At 49.4% G+C, this 19,688-nt stretch overlaps 1 protein-coding gene across 1 annotated transcript; it reads right to left on the reverse strand.

The window, feature by feature from the left end:
- Positions 1 to 120: 120 nt before the first annotated feature.
- Positions 121 to 9,887, reverse strand: LOC100730761 (neuronal acetylcholine receptor subunit beta-2). The gene is given in 6 exon segments (XM_013158973.3): positions 121 to 6,544; positions 7,215 to 7,317; positions 7,320 to 7,347; positions 7,742 to 7,786; positions 7,933 to 8,078; positions 9,557 to 9,887. Coding segments are annotated over 6 exon segments (1,437 nt in total). The 5' UTR covers positions 9,621 to 9,887; the 3' UTR covers positions 121 to 5,493.
- Between the last annotated feature and the right edge of the window lie 9,801 nt (positions 9,888 to 19,688).

Below are 19,688 nucleotides of genomic sequence, written 5' to 3' on the forward strand. Positions count from 1 at the left end.
AATAAGAACCGTGGGAGCAATGAAACCCAAAATGTGTAATAGTCATTGTACAAAAGAGAGGAAAAGAAAGTGCTCTGTACTATATAACTGCATGTATATTTAAGTGTATAAGATAGAAAATGATATCACAGAGTTTTATTGGATCATTGAACAGAACTGTTTGCAGTATCATTGATGGAATGTCCACTTTACAAGCTTTAATTTTGTGACTTGAACAATTATTTCTAAGATGACAATATGTAATCCATTAACTAGTAATTTCCTACTGTTCATTTTTTTTTCTGCAAATCTGTATAACTTGTACCCTTTCTCTGCTTTTTTTTCTTTTCTCCTTAAATAAAATTTAAAAAAAAAAAATTAAAAAAAAAAAAGAAAGATGGCAGCCTCAGAGATCTTAATCTAACAAACATGGAATATTTTATCTCTGCTGTGGGAACAGAGCAAGATACCCCGCAGGACAGACAGGCAGAGCTTCCATCCAGTGTTTTCTTTCTGTCCAATCTTTGTTTTTCATAAGCTAGGTCCGCTTCCCGTTTCTTTTTCATGATTTTGTAGTTGATTTGTCTGAACTGTGGCTATTGTGCATTCTGTGAATAATCACTTGTCAGTGCTTGAAGCTGTTTCCTTTACTCAAGTCAAGGGGACTTTGTTGGCTTTGGGGTCTTGCCAGTGGCCCCAGGAAAAGAGTGGGAAAGAGCCCAAGCATCGCCTTGGTGCCATGATGGCTGCAGTCCAGTTTCATGATTCTGATTTTTATGCCCCTTGATTCTAAAAGTAGACATTCCTCATGAATAAAATCAAAGATAAATCTGAATTGTTAGAGAACTTTAAGTCTTGGGGAGGGGCTAAAAATGGGGACAGAGGACCTGTGGTCCTAGGACATGGGGTAACATCATCAGCCACATCTGACAGAACTGGGGGAGAAGATCATCCCTCCACCTGCAGAAAAGCTGCTGTGAAGAACCTTGCTGGGCAGGTGAGCTGCTGCAGGTGGGGTGGGATCCATCCTGTGTTTCCTCCGCTCCACTCCCCAGCCCTCCTCAGAGCACACCATTAAGAAGCTTGTCTCCCGGGACTTGCTATGTAGGATTTCAAGGCTCAGAGTAGGAAGAGGACCCTGAGACTCAAGATTCCTGCTCTGAAGGCTGTTTTGCTGTCTCCACAGCTATTTTGCCTGCAAGGATGTGTGCTTAGAGTCACAGCTGGGACCACAGCAGACTCAGTAGCAGTATTAGAAGACAGCACTTTGGTTTCTTACTTTGTAGCACTGAAATATTTAATTTCAGCTCATTCCACATTGTAGTGTACTCGAGAATTTCTGGACGACCCATCCTTGAGCTTTTAACATTGCTGTCAACAGTGAAACCAAGTCACGGTGAAACTGTCCTCATTCTGACACCGATGGGACAGCTGGGGCCAGGAGAGCCAGTGACATGTTTGGGAGCATGAGCGGAAACTAGAACTTGGCAGAGAGGGAGAGTCTCCTGAAATACAGTGTTGGGTCTGAGCATTTTTAATTTAAAGGCTGAGGAGAATGTCCCCAGGATGTCGTCCTAGGAACCTTGAATGCTTCTTCCTCAATCAGTGCCTAATTTCAATTGGAGGGATATGTGGGGCCTGAGGCCTTTAGGAAGTGGGCAGTGCCCGGGCTGAGGGCACAGCTCCGGAAAACACATTCAGCACCTCCTGGAGGAAGTGGATGGTGTCCTCTCGCCCAGCTCTGGGTGCAGGAAGAAGGCCTGCCCTGCAGGAGCAAGGCGGGCTCATTCCAGATGCTGTTCACCTTGCATCTTCCTCATCGCAAGGAGCTGCATTTTATTTTTTGTAGTGCTGGGCATGGAACATACAGTTGTGCATATGCTGAGCATGCACTCCAGCACTGACCGGTATCCTCAGCCCCACGGTATAATACCATTTTCTGGATTGGAGGCCTGATGAAACCAGGATTCTCCGAACAGCCTGCAGCCTTGACTTCCTGGAGTCTCCCTAGGGCCCACTCCTGTGTTCTGTCTATCTTGAGCCCATCCACTTGTCCACCTCTTTTCCATCTGATAAGTAGGCTTGTTAGGCAACAAACCATAATAATTTAACAACAGACCATTACCACTCACCTTTTCTTTGCTTTTGTGTAATGCCTTTGACTCCTCGTGGGTCCAATTTCTCCAGAAACCACATTTGCCAACTGAACCATGAGAATCACTGCCCCACCGCCCCACAACCACATAACCTCCACCAAAAATACAACAGAGTGACAAGGTATCTTTGGAAACAATTTTCTTACGAGAATCTCAAGTTCCTAATGAGTCCAGCTAGGGTGGGCTAGTCCCATGATGCTAGTCCTGGAGTGCAGACAGGAAGCAAGGGGCAGTGTGAGGAGACCAGCACCAGAGGTATGTGAGTGAGGGGTCCTCCTGACTCCTAGAGCTATGCTCCCTTAAGCACACTGACTATCACATGGACCCTTAGACCTGCCAGCATAACTACTGAAGGGTGGCTGCCCATTCGGTCTGATCAGGGCCATTGAGGGGAGTTGGTCAGCACTGGGCTGTGGGGTGTGGGACACAGCACACTTCTGTCTGGACTGAGTCTCTCTGCCTTGGGAATGATGCAGAGAGGCCCCAAAAGGACCTCACTTTCCTCTGTCAGATCTCCTTTCGGGAGGCTACCGCGAGAGCCTGCGCTTCTGAGCAGTCTTGGGTTTCAAGCTCAGCTCTATTCACCTGCTGTCACCCGGCCCCTTCCTCACAGGGCCGTTGTTAGGAAGTGAAAGCACTGGCATGGAGCACACACAGGACACAGCTGCTAATCCTGGGATTCAGAGAGGCCAAAAACTGGCCAAGGCCGGAGCTCCCAGGTCGTCCTGTCTCCTGGGGGAAGTGATGCTGCCCTTCTGTGGAGAGCCCTCCCTTCAGAACAGACGTGGAGGTGTCGGGGTGCTGCCTGGGTCTGGTTTGCTTTCAGACATGGTGCCAGCAGATCCAGGGTGCATGCCTCAGCGCCAGGAAGCTGCCCCACCCCAAGCTGTGGTGCTGACTCTCAGAAGCAGAGCCAGAAAGCTGTGAATGTTGTGTTTTTAAAGATGGTTACAGAACAACTGCTCTCACCCTGCAAGCTGGCAGGGTGGGGTCATCAGCCATGCATTTTCCTTGGGTCAGGAGCTGAAAACCACTCATGCATGTGGCCACTGTGTGCCTGCTGTCCACCTAGGCACCGTGCTAGGCACTGGAGATACAACTTAGCAAGACAAACACAGCCTGAAGTTTACAGATTCCCAAGGAAGGTGGAGGCAAAAATATATAAGAATGCTTAAAATGACACACAGTGTTGGAAAGCAAGGGCTGAGATGGAGAAATAGAGGGAGGATACAGTACACAGGGTAGCCTGGGAAGGGCTCAGGAGGGAGTGGCAGTTAAACTAAGAGCTGATGAGTGAGGAGAAACCCACTGTTTCAGGGATAAGGTGAAGAAAAATATGCAGACAAATCCAAATAGTACCCTTAAAAATGTTTATGCCATGAGAGTAGTGATTCCAATCTGAAGGCAGTGAAGGAGACATGAGAATACGCGCAGTCTGAGGTCTTGGTGTGCGGTGGGGACGGGCAGTGACACAAAAAAGGACATTACTGGGACGAATGGAAATAGAGTGGATGTCACTTTGTAGTAGATAAAGACAGTGATGGTCAATTTTCTGCATGTGATCATTAATCCTGGGGTTTAATTTGTTTTCTGCTGGGGAGGGCACTCAGGGTCTCAAGCACACTCCACCACTGAACTACACCCCCAACTCCCACCTGGGTTAGGCCAGAAAATGCCTCCCTGCTTTTTTTATCTTTTTGAGACAGGGTCTTGCTATGCAGTTCAGGTTTGAGCTCACTTTGTAGCCCAGGCTGGTCTCGAACTTGCAACAATCCTCCTGCCTCAGACTCCCAAGTTTTGGGAAGGCAGGCATGTCCCAAAACTCCTAGCAAATGTTCCCATTCAGAGACACCCTAGATAAATAGTCACAGTGTTTCCAACTTACTCTCATGACACTAATAATCATTTTAAAGGAAAAATGAAAATCATTCCAAGCAAAGGGATCATTACGTGCCAAGACCTTGAGGTGAAAAATAGCTTGTCTTGCTTTAGACAGCACAGCAGTAAACTGGTGCCCTGAACATCGGGGAAAGCTCAAGTTGACAAGGATCTTTGATTACTCAGAGCCAACAGCCAAGTTAGGGGGCCGACTAGGAGATTCCTTCCTCCAGGCAAGAGCTGGTGACAGCCTAGCACCACTCCTTAGCACAGAGGAGGTGAAGAAATGAGAAGGCGGTGCTCACAGGACAGGACCTCACATGACCCACACGGTGCAGAGAGACAGGAGGGAGAGAGAGAAGTCAAGGGTCACTCCAGAGTGACCGCTGGGTGAATGGTGATGCTGTCTGCTGAGTGCTAGGGGAAAGTAGGTGATAGGAACATAGATCAAGCACACAGTTGGGGCACGCTGAGGTCAAGTGGCCTGCAAGGCATTCAAGTAGGTCACAGATGCCCAGCTCCCAGCTGAGTAAATGCTGAAGTCAGAGTTCCCTGCAGCAGGTGGGGAAGGGAAGGCTTGGAGGCAGCAGCAGCTCAGCCCTGCACTCCAGCATCTCCACTTGGCCTCAGCTGGCTTTGAGGCTCTGCACCCCCATCTCCCTTCATCCCAACTAGAGATGCTTCTTGATCCAAACTTAGCTGTAACCCAGGTTCCTGCCATCCAGGGGAGCAGACATTTCATATCCCCCCAGCCCTTCCTCATCCCCAAAAAGAAATGGCAGTGTCCCAAAGGAAGCCTGGTCAGTCACCATGGCAACAGCTGAGAGTTAGGCTAGAACCAGCCAGGTGGAGGCTGACTGCAGAGCAGACCAGCTGTGACCCAGAATGGAGTGATGTCATCCTATCCTATCTCCCCTCAACTCCTAGTTCAGTCTTAGGAAATCCGTTCCTGGAGAGCTGCTACAGAAAAAGCCAAAACTCTGAGAGCATGCAGAGAGGGGAGCAGGGAGGTGTTCAGGGAGCCATCCACCCCCATCTCCATAAATATTTCACCTTGGGCCCCAGAAGAGCAGAAAAAGGATATTGATTGGAACAGGCTCACAGAACCTCTCAACCCTGATTCACGCACACACACAGAGCCACACACGCAGGCTTTCTGTCCTCGATTTTACTCCCCATGGGGCTCATAAAAGACTTGGCTCTGACTGTGCTAAAAGCTGCACAGTAACAATGTGCAGTGATGGCCGCAGGGAAGGACTTTGGTGGTGACAGTCAGGGGTCAGCTGCAAAGCCAGCAGGGCCTCTTCCTGTTCCACGCCGCCTTCCCGTCACCAAGATGCCCCAGCTCAGGCCTTTTGCCCTGGATACAAGGAGGCCCAAGGTCAGGTGGAACCATCTTTAAGTGACGCAGCCTCCCAGAAGCAACGCAGAAGCAGAAGAACCCAGGCCAGCACCCCAGAGACACCGCAGGAAGCCTGATTCACCTTCTCTGCAGACTCTGCTCAGCCCACCTGACAAGGAGACCCATCCCGCCCACCCGCTGCCCCCTGGGACTCACGCTCTGGTCATCGCCAACGCTCAGCATGTGGTTAGCGATGAAGCGCACACCATCCACTGCCTCCCGAAGGCCACAGCCACACGGGTCCCCGGGGTGCGCCAGGCCACCCGCGGGTGCAGGCTCCGCTCCAAAGGCCCCTGCCAAGCCCTGCACAGATGCACGGTTGACAAAGCAGGTGCAGGAGTCGGCCCCAGGTGCCTCACGGAAGAACAGGGCCCCTGCGCCCTGACGTTCACGCTGCTGTCGCCGCAGGCGCAGGCGCTGGCGGGCACAGCGGTGGCGCGGCTGCTGCATGAAGAGTAGCGCAGGCAGCTTCTCCAAGAACACGACCTTGACCCAGGGCGCCATGGTGTGCGTGGTGGGCGAGCGGTGGTGCACGTTGAGCACGCACACGCTGGTGACGATGGAGAAGGTGACCAGCACCATGGTGAACATGAGGTACTTGCCAACGAGCGGCACATCGAGCGAGGTGGGAGGCACAATCTTGGAGATGAGCAGCAGGAAGACCGTGAGCGCCAAGAGCACGGAGATGCACAGCGTCATCTTCTCGCCACAGTCCGATGGCAGGTAGAAGACGAGGATGGCCAGCGAGGTGATGAGCACGCAGGGGATGATGAGGTTGATGGTGTAGAAGAGTGGCTTGCGGCGAATGATGAAGTCGTAGGTGATGTCCACGTAGGTGGAATCGTCAGGGTTCTCGTTGCGCCGGCCTGGCAGCGCCACAATGTCCCACTCCCCGCTAGGCGTGAAGTCGTCCAGGCTGGCCACGTCGCTCTTGAGCACCAGGTCGATCTCAGTGCGGTCGTAGGTCCACGAGCGGAACTTCATGGTGCAGTTCTGCTGGTCAAATGGGAAGTGCTTGACTTCAATCTTGCAGGCGCTCTTGTAGATGGCAGGTGGCAGCCAGAAGATGCTGCCGTCATAGGAGACCACCGCGTTGGAGTAGAAGGACACCTCGTACATACCATCGGCACTGTCAAGGGAAGGGTAAGGTCAGCCGAGGCCTAAGTGGTTCCCGGTTCACACCCATCCACCCATGCCCAAGTGGGAGGAGATAAAAGGCAGGCGAGCTAGGAGGAGGACGCCAGGGTGGAGAGAAGCATCCGAGAGGGGGAGGGCTGAAGCAGGAGCTAGCAGCAAGGGAGAGGGGCCCTAGTCAGGAGACCTGTGCAGCCCCTCCAGGGTAGAAGAGAGGGCAAGGAGGGAGGGGACCTGCTTCTGACTTGTCTCATAGTGTGTAAGTCTGTTACTTTTCATAAGTGCGAGGAACTGAGACCAGAGTGAGGAGCTCCAAGCCATGGAGGGGGCCAAGGGCAGGTGGGAGTAGGATGTGGTCCCATTATCTGTGGGATCAGGTGGAGACAACCTAGAACCTGGAAGAGAAACTGGGACTTTGAGTCCTTTGATCCTGCCCAGATTTCCATGAAAGTCTTTTTTTAGTCATTTAGCCCTGAGGGCCGTGGATCTTACATCCTCACCACAGCTTCAAGTTCCTGGCAGTCCTAATTGGCGGGTCATGGCCTAAATCAACTTTACCTGGGTCTTCTGTCTGCCTGCAAATGCCCCTTCCTGCTCATAGCAAAGGTAATTTATCTGCCAGCAAGACATTTCCCCCCTGAGTGTTCCCATTGTTTCTCCCTAACTTTCCATTACCCCAAAGGCCACTCTTATTGTACAGGACCACATCTCGGAGCCAGATATGTTTAGAAGAAAGTCAAAGTTTCTTCATATTGTCAAACTTCTCAGCTTCCAAGTGAGGCGATAATCTTCCCACTCCTGGAAAAGGGGGGGGGGGACAGAGTTCGAGGTTAGGGACAAGCTGGAACCCATATGACTTGAAGAAGCCTTCAAACATAGCCTCCTTCCCAAAAATGAGTTCTTTGCCCACAAAGTATGGATCATATGATTTCTTTTCATTTAATTTGTACAATTGAGCCAAAGTGTTATGATCTACATTTTACAAGTGAGAAAATGAACCTAGGAACATTGAGTATGTTTAAAATAACAGAGCTAATGAATAACTGAACCAAGCTCAGTTATTTAGGACTCTAAGGTATATAGGTTTTCTCCTTCTATTGAAGAAACTGACAGGATGAAAACTACATAAACAAAAAAAGTACATAAAGAGGAGGAAAGGGAAGGCCACAGGCGTGGTGGGAAGAGCACTGACCTGGGTCAGCCAAACATTGGTGGTCATGATCTGCTCCCGCTCATGCTGCAGGGAAAGAGGGAAGCTTCTGAAGGGTCCCCTGCCATCCCCACCACAACCCACATCCCACCCTCATGGGACCCACAGAGAAGTAAACATTCTGGTGAGGCTGACTTTAGCCACTTGGCAGATAGCTTGGGACCCACACTCACCACACTGATGAGCTGTGCCAGTGACACCATGAGCTGCACTGTCACCAGCTCAGAGCCATTGGTGGCTGGACGAATAAGTTTGTTACAGTGGACGGGATCCAGGAGATGCTCCACTAGTCGCTCCTCTGTGTCTGTACCCCACACTCCTAGGCAAGGCAGGGACAGGAAGTGAGTAACAGAAGGGTTCACAAAGAAGCCACCTTCCCAGCAAGTGAGGTGTTCCATTATGTACAGCATTCTAGACTGTCACTTCCTACTGCTGTCTCTAAGGATGTTTTGAAGTGGTCATGTTTCCCCCTGGAGGTCCTGAATTAAGGATCCCATGGAGAAGTCTTTGTCTGTGACCAATAACTAAGAAGTTCAGACATGGCCAGACATGGTAGCACATGCCTATAATGGGGTGGCACATGCTTATAATCCCAGCACTTGGGAGACTGAGGGAGAAGGATTGCCATGAGTTCCAGGCCATCCTACGCTACATGCTGAGTTCAAGGGTACCCTGAGCTACACATTGAGGTTTTCTCTCTCTCTCTCTCTCTCTCTCTCTCTCTCTCTCTCTCTCTCTCTCTTTCTCTCTCTCTCTTTCTCTAAAAAAAGTTGAGACTAGCCTTATGGAGAGACTTCCCGATGAGAACCCACTCAAGGGCGGATGAAGCACTGACCTGGGTCAGCCAAACATTGTACAGGACCACATCTGGGAGCCAGATATGCTTAGAAGGGAGTCAAAGTTTTCATATTGTCAAACTCCTCAGGCTTCCAAGTGAGGCCTGCTCTTCTTCCAGAGTCCGCCAAGGAAGAACAGTTTGCATCCCACCACACACCTCTTCAGCCAGTATCTGTTAATGTGTATAGATATCACTGTGTGTCTCCCTCCACATGGGACTGTGCTCCTGACACCGTCCCCTTCCCTTGTGGGACCCAGGCCTGGGTAGAATGGTTGGGCAGCCTAAATCGTGGCTTCCGAAGCTGTGGTTGGGTTAGTCCCAAGCTCCATACCCATAGGAGTGCAGCCCGTGAGTGGCATGCAGGTGTGGAAATCTCCTTCCCTCACACCTAGCAGTCCGCTTCCATAACTGCACAAACATGCCCCTCCCCAGGCCTTTGGAGAGCTCCTTCTCTGTCCTCAGCCTGTCAGCTTCCCTTTCAAGTTTCCTGTCTTGTGGGACAAAGAGGACCGAAAAGTCTGTTCTCTTCGCTTTCTGCCTTATTCCCAGAGAATAACAAAGGAAGGAAATGATAGAGACCTTAGGGAGGGATGCGCTACCAGATATGTTGCTTGAGATAATGTGTCACCAAGAAATCCAGTGGCACCTCAGCTCTTGTCAGAACCAGCCCCCTGCCATCACAGAAAGCTTCCTCATCTACCCACACCCTCCTCACCACCACTGGCCAGGATTCCACTTCTCCCTAGCATCGCTTCTCAGGGTGGCTCCTCTCTCAGTTCAGTCTCTGGGTGCTCCCCGCCACATCATGGGTCTCCTGCCTACCCCTCAGCAGGCTTCCCCAGCCCTAGGGAATCCCTCCCTTGCACCTTCCGGCCTGGCTGGGTAAAGCAGAGCACAGCATCTTGGGCCATCGCCCAGGGTACCGTGACTAGCGGGACCTGGCCAGTGCCCGTCCTTACCTAGGAACAGCCCGAGGAGGCCCAAGCTGAGAAGCAGCGCCATGGGGCTGCAGCTCCCGGACATTCAGCCCGCATAGCACCAGCCTGAGCGGCCGGCGCGCGCTGTCCGTGGTGCTGAAGTCGCGCCCAGGTCTCGCTGCCAGGCCAGGTGGTGTCCAAAGCCTTGGTGCGCCTGTGCTGCCACACGGTGGTTCCTAGGGCGCAAGAAACTGACCGAGGGGAGGAACCAGTTTCTTTGCTACCCCGATGGAGCAAGCAGAGGCTTCTCTGGTTGCGCTTCCAGGGACTACAATTGGGCCGGGAGGGGGAGGAGTCTCCGCCCCGGAGGCGGAAGCGCCAGGCAGATCCCTGGGCAGGGTGGGGGCGGGTCCCGGGTGGGTTAGTCTTCCACTGCTCCTGCCCAGGTGGGGCGGGCGTGAGGCGCCCAAGGGCTGTCCACCAGGTGGGGGAGTTGCCAAGCCCAGAAGTTGAGGGAGACACAGGACATGAAACGGTCTGAAAAGGACTAGGAGGCTGGCAGGAAGGATGGTGCGGGTCAAGAGTGACACAATGAGAGGGCAAGAGACCAAGTTTCTGGGGATCCTGCTCTTTTCTCTCTTCCTGGGAAGCCTAAGAAACTGCTTTTTAGGCCGTTAGAGAAAGAAAAGTGGGGGGGGGGGGTATTGAGGGACAGGTTGTTAAAGAAAACAGCTTTGGAGTCTTGGAACAGAGCCCCCTCACCTGTCCCTACCTCCTCCTCCAAAATCTCTCTAAGAGCCCAGGGCCCCCCCGACCCACAATGGCTGAGGCAAGGAAGTGCAGACTCCTCCTGCATGAAGGTAACCTTGAAGGCCTTGAAGCGCGGGAAGATGAGCAGCCGCATGGAGGATCCTCTCTCACCGCATTTGCTTCCACTTCACTCTGTCTTCTGTGCTCCAGGAGATCAGGGGATCTTTTCACAGAGAAAGACAGAAGCCAGCACAAAGGACAGCAAAGATGAGAGACATGTGGAAGCTCAATGGCATCTTTGATCTTGAAAATCCTGAACTGCTGAGCCAATAAAGGCCTCTCTGGTTTTTTTTTTTAAGGTAGATTTGTTATCACTTTCAACCAAAAGATCCCTGACCAAAGTGAACTTATCACAGAGCAAGGCCATGTTTGTTCCTCTCGCCCCGCCTCCAATCTCATCTGGGCCAGTCTGCCCTCTCTCCATCCCTGTAATGTCTTTAAGATCCTTGAACATTTGAACCTTGCCATCCCCTATATTTATGAGGCTTTTAAACACAAGGTTCTCCTTGGCTCTTTTATCAATCATTTTCCCTCTAATCCCTTCTTGGAGCATTTGGCAGGTTTTAATTCTTGAAAGACACTATATCTCATCTGGGATAAAGTCAGACACTTGTAATTGATAGAATTCTGGCGCGGATGAAAAGATAAGCAGTATAAAATATAAATGACTTTTATTTTAAGAATGTGGGGAGAGACCCCCTCACCCTCCGGGGTCTGGCATTGTCTCAGGGGGCTGACATTCTCTCCTTTGGACACGTTGAGTGGGAGCATACATGTAGCTTAGGTTTGGGGTGGTGCCTACGGGGCATTAGTGATGCACAGGTAGCCCATTGGTATTCATTTCACGCTACAGATAAATTCTTAGGGGCAGAGAAGATATAGCTCAAGATAGAGCATCTTGTTCCCCTTCTACTGCTTTACCAGCTACACTGTACGGCCTAGGGCAAGACTGTTTCACTAAAATATAGTGTAAAGTACCCTCTAAAAGCGCGACTAGTGGCAATTTATTTAACATGTGCCCAGGTTTTGGAAATGATGGGAAGAAGCAGGACAAGTTCCAGAAGAGGTTTAGAGAAGAAAAATTGTCACACGCCTCATGGGGCACATGAGAGTGGGCATAGCACTACACCACCAGCTGAAGGGCATGCATGTCTAAAGGTGCAGTGATCTCTTAGCAAGGAAATCTTGGTGCCGATGAAAGGAGCAGAGAATAAAAGCCTTAAGAATAAAGGGAGGAACGTGTACAGCCTCTGCAAGCAGAGCGAGGGGCACAGTGAGAAGATGCACCTCCAACAATTTGTGTGTCTAGTGTATGTCAGGAACGGTAGAGGGCGTAATCCGGTCAAAAGGATTTAGTCCAGCTTTGAGGAGATCACAGTGTAGCTGCAAATTACTTCACAGTGTGGTGGCTGCCCTGGGAGAAATGTAGATGAGAGGCACAGGGGAGGGACAATTAACAGTGCCTGGGGGCATGGGGGGGATGGAGGTGAACATTGCCATTACAAAGAGAAGAAAGCTGTAAGCAAGGGACGCTTGACATTGCACAGTCCTGGGAGGACACGGCGCTTCTGGGTGTGCAGTGACGGAGGAGGCAAAAGGTGTTCTCCTAAGGAAGTTTCTTGGTGGAGTTGTGGCCTCTTTCTGGGTTGACACACAGAATAGGAAGGGGGGTTGCTTGCTTAAAGCTGTCACTGCTCCCCCATGCTCCTTCAGGCCAGTCGAAGCAACCAGCTCACCACGACCTCTACCCTTCTCCGGTCTTGCAGCTTTTACCTCGTTTTGTTCCAGCCTGCTAAGGAACAAGTCCTCAAGCACAGCCACCCACTGACCAAGGAGAGCTGCACCCCGCCCACCGTCCTGTCCCCAGAGTCCTTCATGCCTCCTGACTCCCAGGAGGGAAGAACAGGCCAGCACCACACAGGGCAGAAGGGGGCAGTGCTGAGGCAAAATAGTGATTACTTCAGCACTCTCATTACCTCTGACCAGCCTCTGGCTCTTCTGTCTCTGTTTCTGTCTCACTTTCATTTCTTTTTTTTTTTTTTTTTTTTTTTTTCTTCTTTTTGAAACATTGTCTCTCTATGCAGTCCAGGCAGGCAATGAGCTCACTATATAGCTGATGCTAGCCTCAAACTCATGGCAATCCTCCTGCCTTGGCCTCCCTAGTACTGAGATTAGTGGCATGCACCACCTCATCTGGCTTGACTTGCTTTGTTGAGACAGGGTCTCACTATGCAGCTCAGGCAGGCTTGAATTCACTATGTAGCTAAGGCTGGCTTCATACTCCTAACAACCTTCCTGCCTCAGCCTCCTGAGTGCTGCGATTACAGGCAGGTGCCACCATTTTTGGCATACAAATACATATGTTTCTGCTGGGTATGCAACTAAGACATACACTCTTGTTATTTTTAAAGGAGCATATAGTGATATAATTTTGTAACCTTCCTTTTCATTTACAAATTCTCAAACATCTCCTTACACGTAAATATTTTTTCATAATTAATTTTTCTGTCTTACTGTGTCATCCAGACTTATCCTTATTTTTTCTGTCAGACCACATTATAGTCAATTATATTTCACTCCAGTTCATCTATTACCATGCATTCTTGAGGGAAGAAACAGAAAATACAATTCAAGCTAAACTGAGCCACAGCTGTTGGGTAAAGAACTCCTCCTGTATGGCACAAGTTATGCCAGGAGCTTCCCATGAGGCCTGTATCTCCTTTATCGGCACGTCCCCAGCACCTACTGCAGCTCCTGGCAGAGAGCAAGTGCTAGGAACACATCTGTCAAGCCAGTGTCAGAGCACTGTGCTTCGGGGCCAAGTCAAAGAGAAAGCTGTGCGTTCTGCTCCACGTGAGTGCACCTGCTCACTCAGATAACACCTGACCTTTAGAGCAAAAGAAAATTCCTACAGCCCACTTTCCATTGAACAGCTGGAATGATCTGTAAAGTGTTAAATCCAATCACGCTATTTCCTGATTAAAATCCTCCAGTGGTTTCCCACCACACTTTGAATAAAACCTAAACAACTTCTGTGGTCTCCATGATCTAGCCCCCACCTTTTCTACTGACTTTGTCTCATATCCTGTCTCCCCACTTTCACTAGATTTAAGCTACACGAATCTTCTCTTTCTTAAAGCATTTATTGTCATGCAGTTTTATGCACTTAACATGGGTTCTCATAAAATCCTATCCATGACCTGCCAAAGTAGGCACTACCATGATCTCTACCTTATAGGTGTGAAAACTAAGGCCCACACAGGCCATGGATAACTTGCCCAGAGTCATGGCATGAATCTCGGGTGGAGCTGGGATTCAAAGTCCATGTTCTTAGCCAGTGTATCCTTAACTCCTTATTCTGGATCTCAGCCTTTGAGATTACTGCTACCCTGCCTCAGACAAACCTTCTGTTTCTCTCAGTCCTGCTTATTTAATAGAGCTCCCCTCAAATGCCACCTCCTTAGGAGGACCTTCCCTGACTACTGGACTTAACGTAACCCAAGTCACTCTCTCCATGTGGCCCTACCTTAATTCCTCACACTGACTTCAAGTCTTGGATATTCTTCTGGCTCCCTGCACATTTGACTTTTGTGTACTCCTTGCACTATGATGAAAGTGTCACGACAGCTTCTCTCATCTGTCAACCATTGCTTTGTATCCACACCTAGACAGGCACCTAACACATGGAAAGTCCCACTAATGCTCATCGAGTGCTTCTTGACTTCTGAGTAGTGACAGTAATCGGATTAATAGTAGGTTTAGCACTTGCTGTGCCATGGGCTGGGCACCAAGCACTCTGTTACTCCTTTATGTATCTCATCTCATCTTAGCTGGCACAATGACCACGTTGCAAGGTAGAGTGTCTTATTTACAGATAAGGATTCTAAGTTTTCAGAAAGTAAACATCTAAAAAAGCAGCTAAGCTCAAATCCAAGTCTACTTTGGTCTGACTCCCCAGTCCATGCTCTTCCCCAGCACTCGTGCTGCCCTTGCTGGTCTCATTCAGAGGCTGCATCAGCTCTCATGAGTGCCCTTGGCTGCTCTCTGTTCTGAGCTCAGAAGGCAAAGCCCACCAGATGGTGCACATCTCTCCCTGCTTTCATGTGCTGTTTCCCCTCCCAACTCCTATTTCCCACAGACTCTGCTCTCCTTTGACAGGTCTCATTCTCTGTCAGGCTCCTGTTATAGTTTCTCAGGCTTCAAAGCTTCCAAAAATTGGTAATGTTTTTAATCTTCCTTGATTGTAAAATAAGTGCAAATTCATACAAATGGCTTTGAATGCCTACTGTTGTAGTCAGGGTTTACAAAGGAAAAGTTTTAATATAGTATAAATAATGTATAGGTTTATTTTATAGTATTCAAAGAAGGGCTAGGGATTTAGCTCAATGGCATAAGCTCTTGTAATTGTGAGGTCGTGAGTTTGATCCCTTACAAAATGTAAGAAAGAAAACAAGATTACAATATTCCAAGAGTCAAATGCAAAAGAGTGCAGGAGATCTGTCCACACAGGAGACTCAAAGAATCCAGCCGAGGGCCTATATCCCACAGCAATGTCCTGCATAATTCCATCTGAAGATCTAGATCCCAAGTCAACATCCTACACGAGTCCAGCCAGAGGTCTAGAACCCATGACGATGTCTCATGCAAGTCTGTATCAAGGATCTGAGCTAGGAACGCCCAAAGGTCAGTGGTGGAAGCTAGAAAGTCTGTGCCAGCAGGCTGAGGGATCTGCACTGATGCCAGGAAGCAATGCGCAGGGTAAGGAGCAGAGCTCCCCTCAAAAGAACTGCAGCCATCCTCAGTGACAATGAGACTAGCAAGTTCATAACAGGAAAACCAGCACAACAGGTTTCTCTAGGAGATTCAACAGCACAACATCTTCCCTAACTGTTGTGTTGGCAACAATCCTCAGGTGGGCCTTCCACACCCAGCACCACGGTGACTCAGTTCAGTTGACCATTAGCTAGTCCATCACACCTGCCAAGACCTAGCCCTTGCCTGCCTGCCTGACCTGACTTCACTCTCTGCCTTACTGTAGATGGCCTTGTTACATTCCTTCAGCTTGCCATGGTCCTATCTCAAACCCTTGTGTTTGCCACCCCTGCCCAGAATGTCACTGCTTTCTCTTCCCACCAACAGTTATGCTCACACTTCAGAGCTCAGTGAGTCACTTGTTCGGGAACACCTCTTCAGGTCCCTAATCATGCATCCTTTGGGGCATTCACCACACCTGCACTTGCCAGATGGAGTATGCAACTATACACAGCATGTCTTGGTTTTCTCCTGGGTTGAGCACACAGAAAATGTGAGGATGAGACCACTCATTTCAGGCTACATCCCCCGTGCCTCACATATTAGGTGCTCAGTAAAATTTGTCCCTTTTCTCCCATATTTAGTGAGTCACTGGGTTTTGTAGACTTCAGATTTACCACATTAATTTCACCCCCAATAGAATAGAAGCTCCAAGAAAGTCGAGGTTTTAGTCATTGTTTCCTTAGCACCAGAGAATTGATTAAATGAATATATGCACCACTTCTTTCCCATTTCTACCCTTTACATTTCAGGTGGACACCCCACTTATGTCCAGTTATTTCAGATACAATGCACACAGGTTTCTAGGTGTCAAAGGACTCTCCCAGCTAGAGCTGAGATGCCAGATGGGCCATAAAGAGAAGACATGGAATGCTTGGAGAATCTGTGCAATATCCTGAGATAAGCTCAACTTGTTGTCTTCCAGTTAAATGCTCCATAAGAGATAAATTCCAGGATCTGCTGGATTTCTGGGTAAGGGGAACAGTCGAGTAATATGTGAAAAGCTCTTGAGAAAACAAGAAGGAGGCAGAGAGGGGTGAAAGGCACTGGGCGAAGATCCAGGAGCTCTGCTTACTACCTGTGTATCTTAGAGCATTGACTTAGTCACTTTCCTTGGTGCAGGGACAAAATACCTGATACCTGCAACTAGGAAGAGAAGTTTGTTTCGGCTCACAGTTTAGGAAGTTTCAGTCCATTTCAAAGGTTTAAACATGGAAATGGTACAGTGAAGTGCCCAAGAGGAAGCTGCTCATATCATACAATGGCCAGGAAGCTGAGGGAGAGTGGAGGAGACTGGGAGGGAGATATACACTTCCCCACTCCCAGTGGCACACCTCCTCTGACCAGACCCCACCTCCTAACAGCATGTTCCCCTTACTATCCTGATTTAATCACCCACTAAAAACCTACCGATGAGTACGTGAGGCCTTCAGCTAACATTCTTAGTCTAAACCATAGCATTCTGCCCCAGGTCCCCAAAACACGGATGTGCATTTAGTCTACCCTTGAGAGCTGCCAAAGGGCAAACTTTAGAATCTGTATTTCCAGGTCCAGCACCCACAGTAAAGATGTAAACTCCACACTGCTTGGGCAGTGCCATGCCTATGGCATTGCTGGTCACAGACCACATGTCTCTCTCTTGGGCTTTTTCATGTCTTGAATTCTATGTTCCTGGCTACCCCAGTGTCCTGGGGTCTACCCTGTTCTTCCACCTCTCTACTCACAGCTTCATATGCTGCCCTCTCAGGAACAGGCCTAGCCTCTCAGGCCTTCTTCCAAAATCTGAGTGGAAGCCCCCATGGCTGCACAACTCTGACACTCTGCATCCCCATAAGACCAGTGTCACATGGATGACACCAGGGTCTGCCACCAGCTACAGCAGCAGGCAGACTCCCCTTAGATCATGGCCGCAGAACCCAGTGATTTCCTGGGAATCACTGTGAACTGAATCCTGGGGGACCAATTCTCCAGATGCTCTCCTCTAGCACAGTGCCCCAGGACTCTCTTTCATAAAGCAAAGTCTTTAATGTTTGTACCCTTGGTCCTTTGAAGGGTGGAGTCTTGCTAATATCCTCAAGGCATCTTTATTATTGTCCTGCTAATGTTTTCAGTACCCATGTTCTCCTCAGCAGAACTCTACAGGCCCCAACTTTACAAATGCTTGCCTTCTGGCCACTAGCAATATTTTTGGTCATTCCTCTTTCAAGGAGGAGCTCTGCTTCTTGGTCTTTCTTCTCACAGTAGATATGGGTAAAATCCACTAGCAGTTCTCAGGCACAATCCTAACCCTGGGCTGTCTTGAACTTTCCTCCAACATAATAGTCTTCAGCCCTTAATCTTTTTCCACAACATTTCAGGATATGAACAAAATATAAACAAATTTTCTGCCAGAGTATAACACACATGTTCTTGAGCCCAGTTGCCAATGGAGTCCTTGTCACCAAGGACTAAGTCTAAATGTGGTCTTTATCATCTGCATTTCTATTCACACTTCTATGAGCATTTTGGTCTTCTAAACTCTGACTAGAATCTCCCATCAAGTTCAGCTCACAACATTTTAGAGCTTCTCTAGCCACCCTCTTCAAACCTTTCCAAACTCCTCCAAAAGTCATTTTCAAAAGCTTCTAAAACACATGGCCAAGTACAGTCATGACAACTACTCCTGGTACCAATATCTATCTACTTCCTTATCCCGGAGATACAACATCTGACACCCAAAATTTAAAAGGAGAGATTTATTCTGGCTCTTGGTTGTTAAGAGGATTCAGTCTGTAGTTAGCAGGTTCCAAAGTAGGAAGACACAATTGAAGTCTGAGAGAGAAAAGCTGTTCACTTCGTGACCACCAGGAGGAGAAGGCAGAGACAGACACAGAAGGAGAGAGGAGGGACTTGGACAGAAATAAGCCCTTCCAGGTCATGTTACCAGTGACTCCTCCACCTCCAATAGTACATTGAGTCGTGAACTCATCCATGGGATACTCCATTGATGAACACAGCACCCTCATGAGCCAGTCATCCTTTTAAAGCCCTACCTCTGAACACACAAGGTCTTTGAGGGGACATTATATAAACCCTAACAACCACTTTTTCCTCACTTGTAAAACACGGATACACATATATATCTTGCAACATTGTTGGAAGTTTAAAAATACTTGGGGAATATCCTGGCTCAGGAAGTGTTCAACGGGAATTCTTACCATAGCCTTTTGTGCTACTGGCTTGGACCTTCAAAGGGGACACATAGTTAACTGTTCCGGCAACCCAGGCAAGATAAAACAGTCCCCAAGAGGACTAGGAGCATGCAATCTCTTTAAATAACAAACTTTGCCAATGAAGACGTGCAAATGCCATGGAATTGATGAGTTATTCTGTGAGGAAACAAGGTACACATCTTCCAACAAGGGATTACTAATTTGAGTCCAGATGAAAGAGAATGATATGGCCAGTAGCTCAAGTTCCAAGTTAACTTTGCAGAACTCAACAGGCCCAACCATGGGCTGACACCTGCCCTTGAAACAGGAAAGACCAGCTCTGGATTTCTGGAATCTTGGCTAAATTTGTCCTTTGTAATACTGCCACCTAGCGACAGGCTAGAAGTCCTGCTACTCACTCCCGATAGCTGCGATGTTAACTCTTCAGGCTTGGTATGGGGAATTAAATCTGCCGGAGTCTGTCTGCTTCTGACAAGTTAATGGGTTTTTTGATTCTGTACAGGAAATCCATACAGTCCCTCTCCAACTTCATCCAGACCAAGATAGGTGATGAGGATCTGAAAAGCGCCAAAGGTCTGTTACTGACTAGCCCTTAGGCACAACTAACCAGACACCTAAACTCGAAACTTTTAATTTCCTCGCATCAAATCCTTGCGAGTAAGCCATATGTGTACCATCTTCCTTAAAGACTTTTACAATCATGTACACTCAGGCTCAGCGGGAAAGTGGTTAACCCAAGGTCGCAAGCGAAGCAGGAGCCAGGAAGTGAATCTAAGCCTCTGTACCAGGGTTCCTAGCTCCTTTCCGACTACACGCCCCTCTTTCATTGGAGACTGCATGCCAACGGAGGGCAGAGGCCACACACCCTGTGCAAGAGACAGCGTGGTCCACGCGCAGGGTGAAACCCATATAGCTGTAACTGCACTCGTTTCTTCTAGGCCCACCAGAAGCTCCGCAGACTCTCAGCTGTCCGGAGGCGGAGAAACAAGGACCAAGAGCAGGAAGCAGAGTCCCGCGCGGAGAGCCCCTGGGAGCACGAGGCGCCGGGTCATGTGACAGGGGAGCTCTGCGGAGGGTCGGAGGTGCGCATGCTCGTATGACGTACATAAGTACGCACGCAGACGCTCATAGAGGCGAATCCGCAGCTCTGGGTCACGTGTGAAGGGAGCCAGGCGAGAACAAGGGGGCGGGAAGGACTGAGAGGCCACGTGCAAAGGGCCAGAGCAGGCAGGTCACGTGAGAGAACGGAGGCGGGGCCACTGAGGAGGCGGGGCGCGTGGCTTCCGGCGGGGGGGGTGCCAGCGAGTGGGGGGGGGCCGTCCCGGAGGTGGCGGCGGCGC

Source organism: Cavia porcellus, unplaced genomic scaffold (genome assembly GCF_034190915.1).
Source record: "Cavia porcellus strain 051 isolate PalLab524CR breed Dunkin Hartley unplaced genomic scaffold, mCavPor4.1 scaffold_6, whole genome shotgun sequence".
In the NCBI taxonomy this organism is placed as follows: domain Eukaryota; kingdom Metazoa; phylum Chordata; class Mammalia; order Rodentia; family Caviidae; genus Cavia; species Cavia porcellus.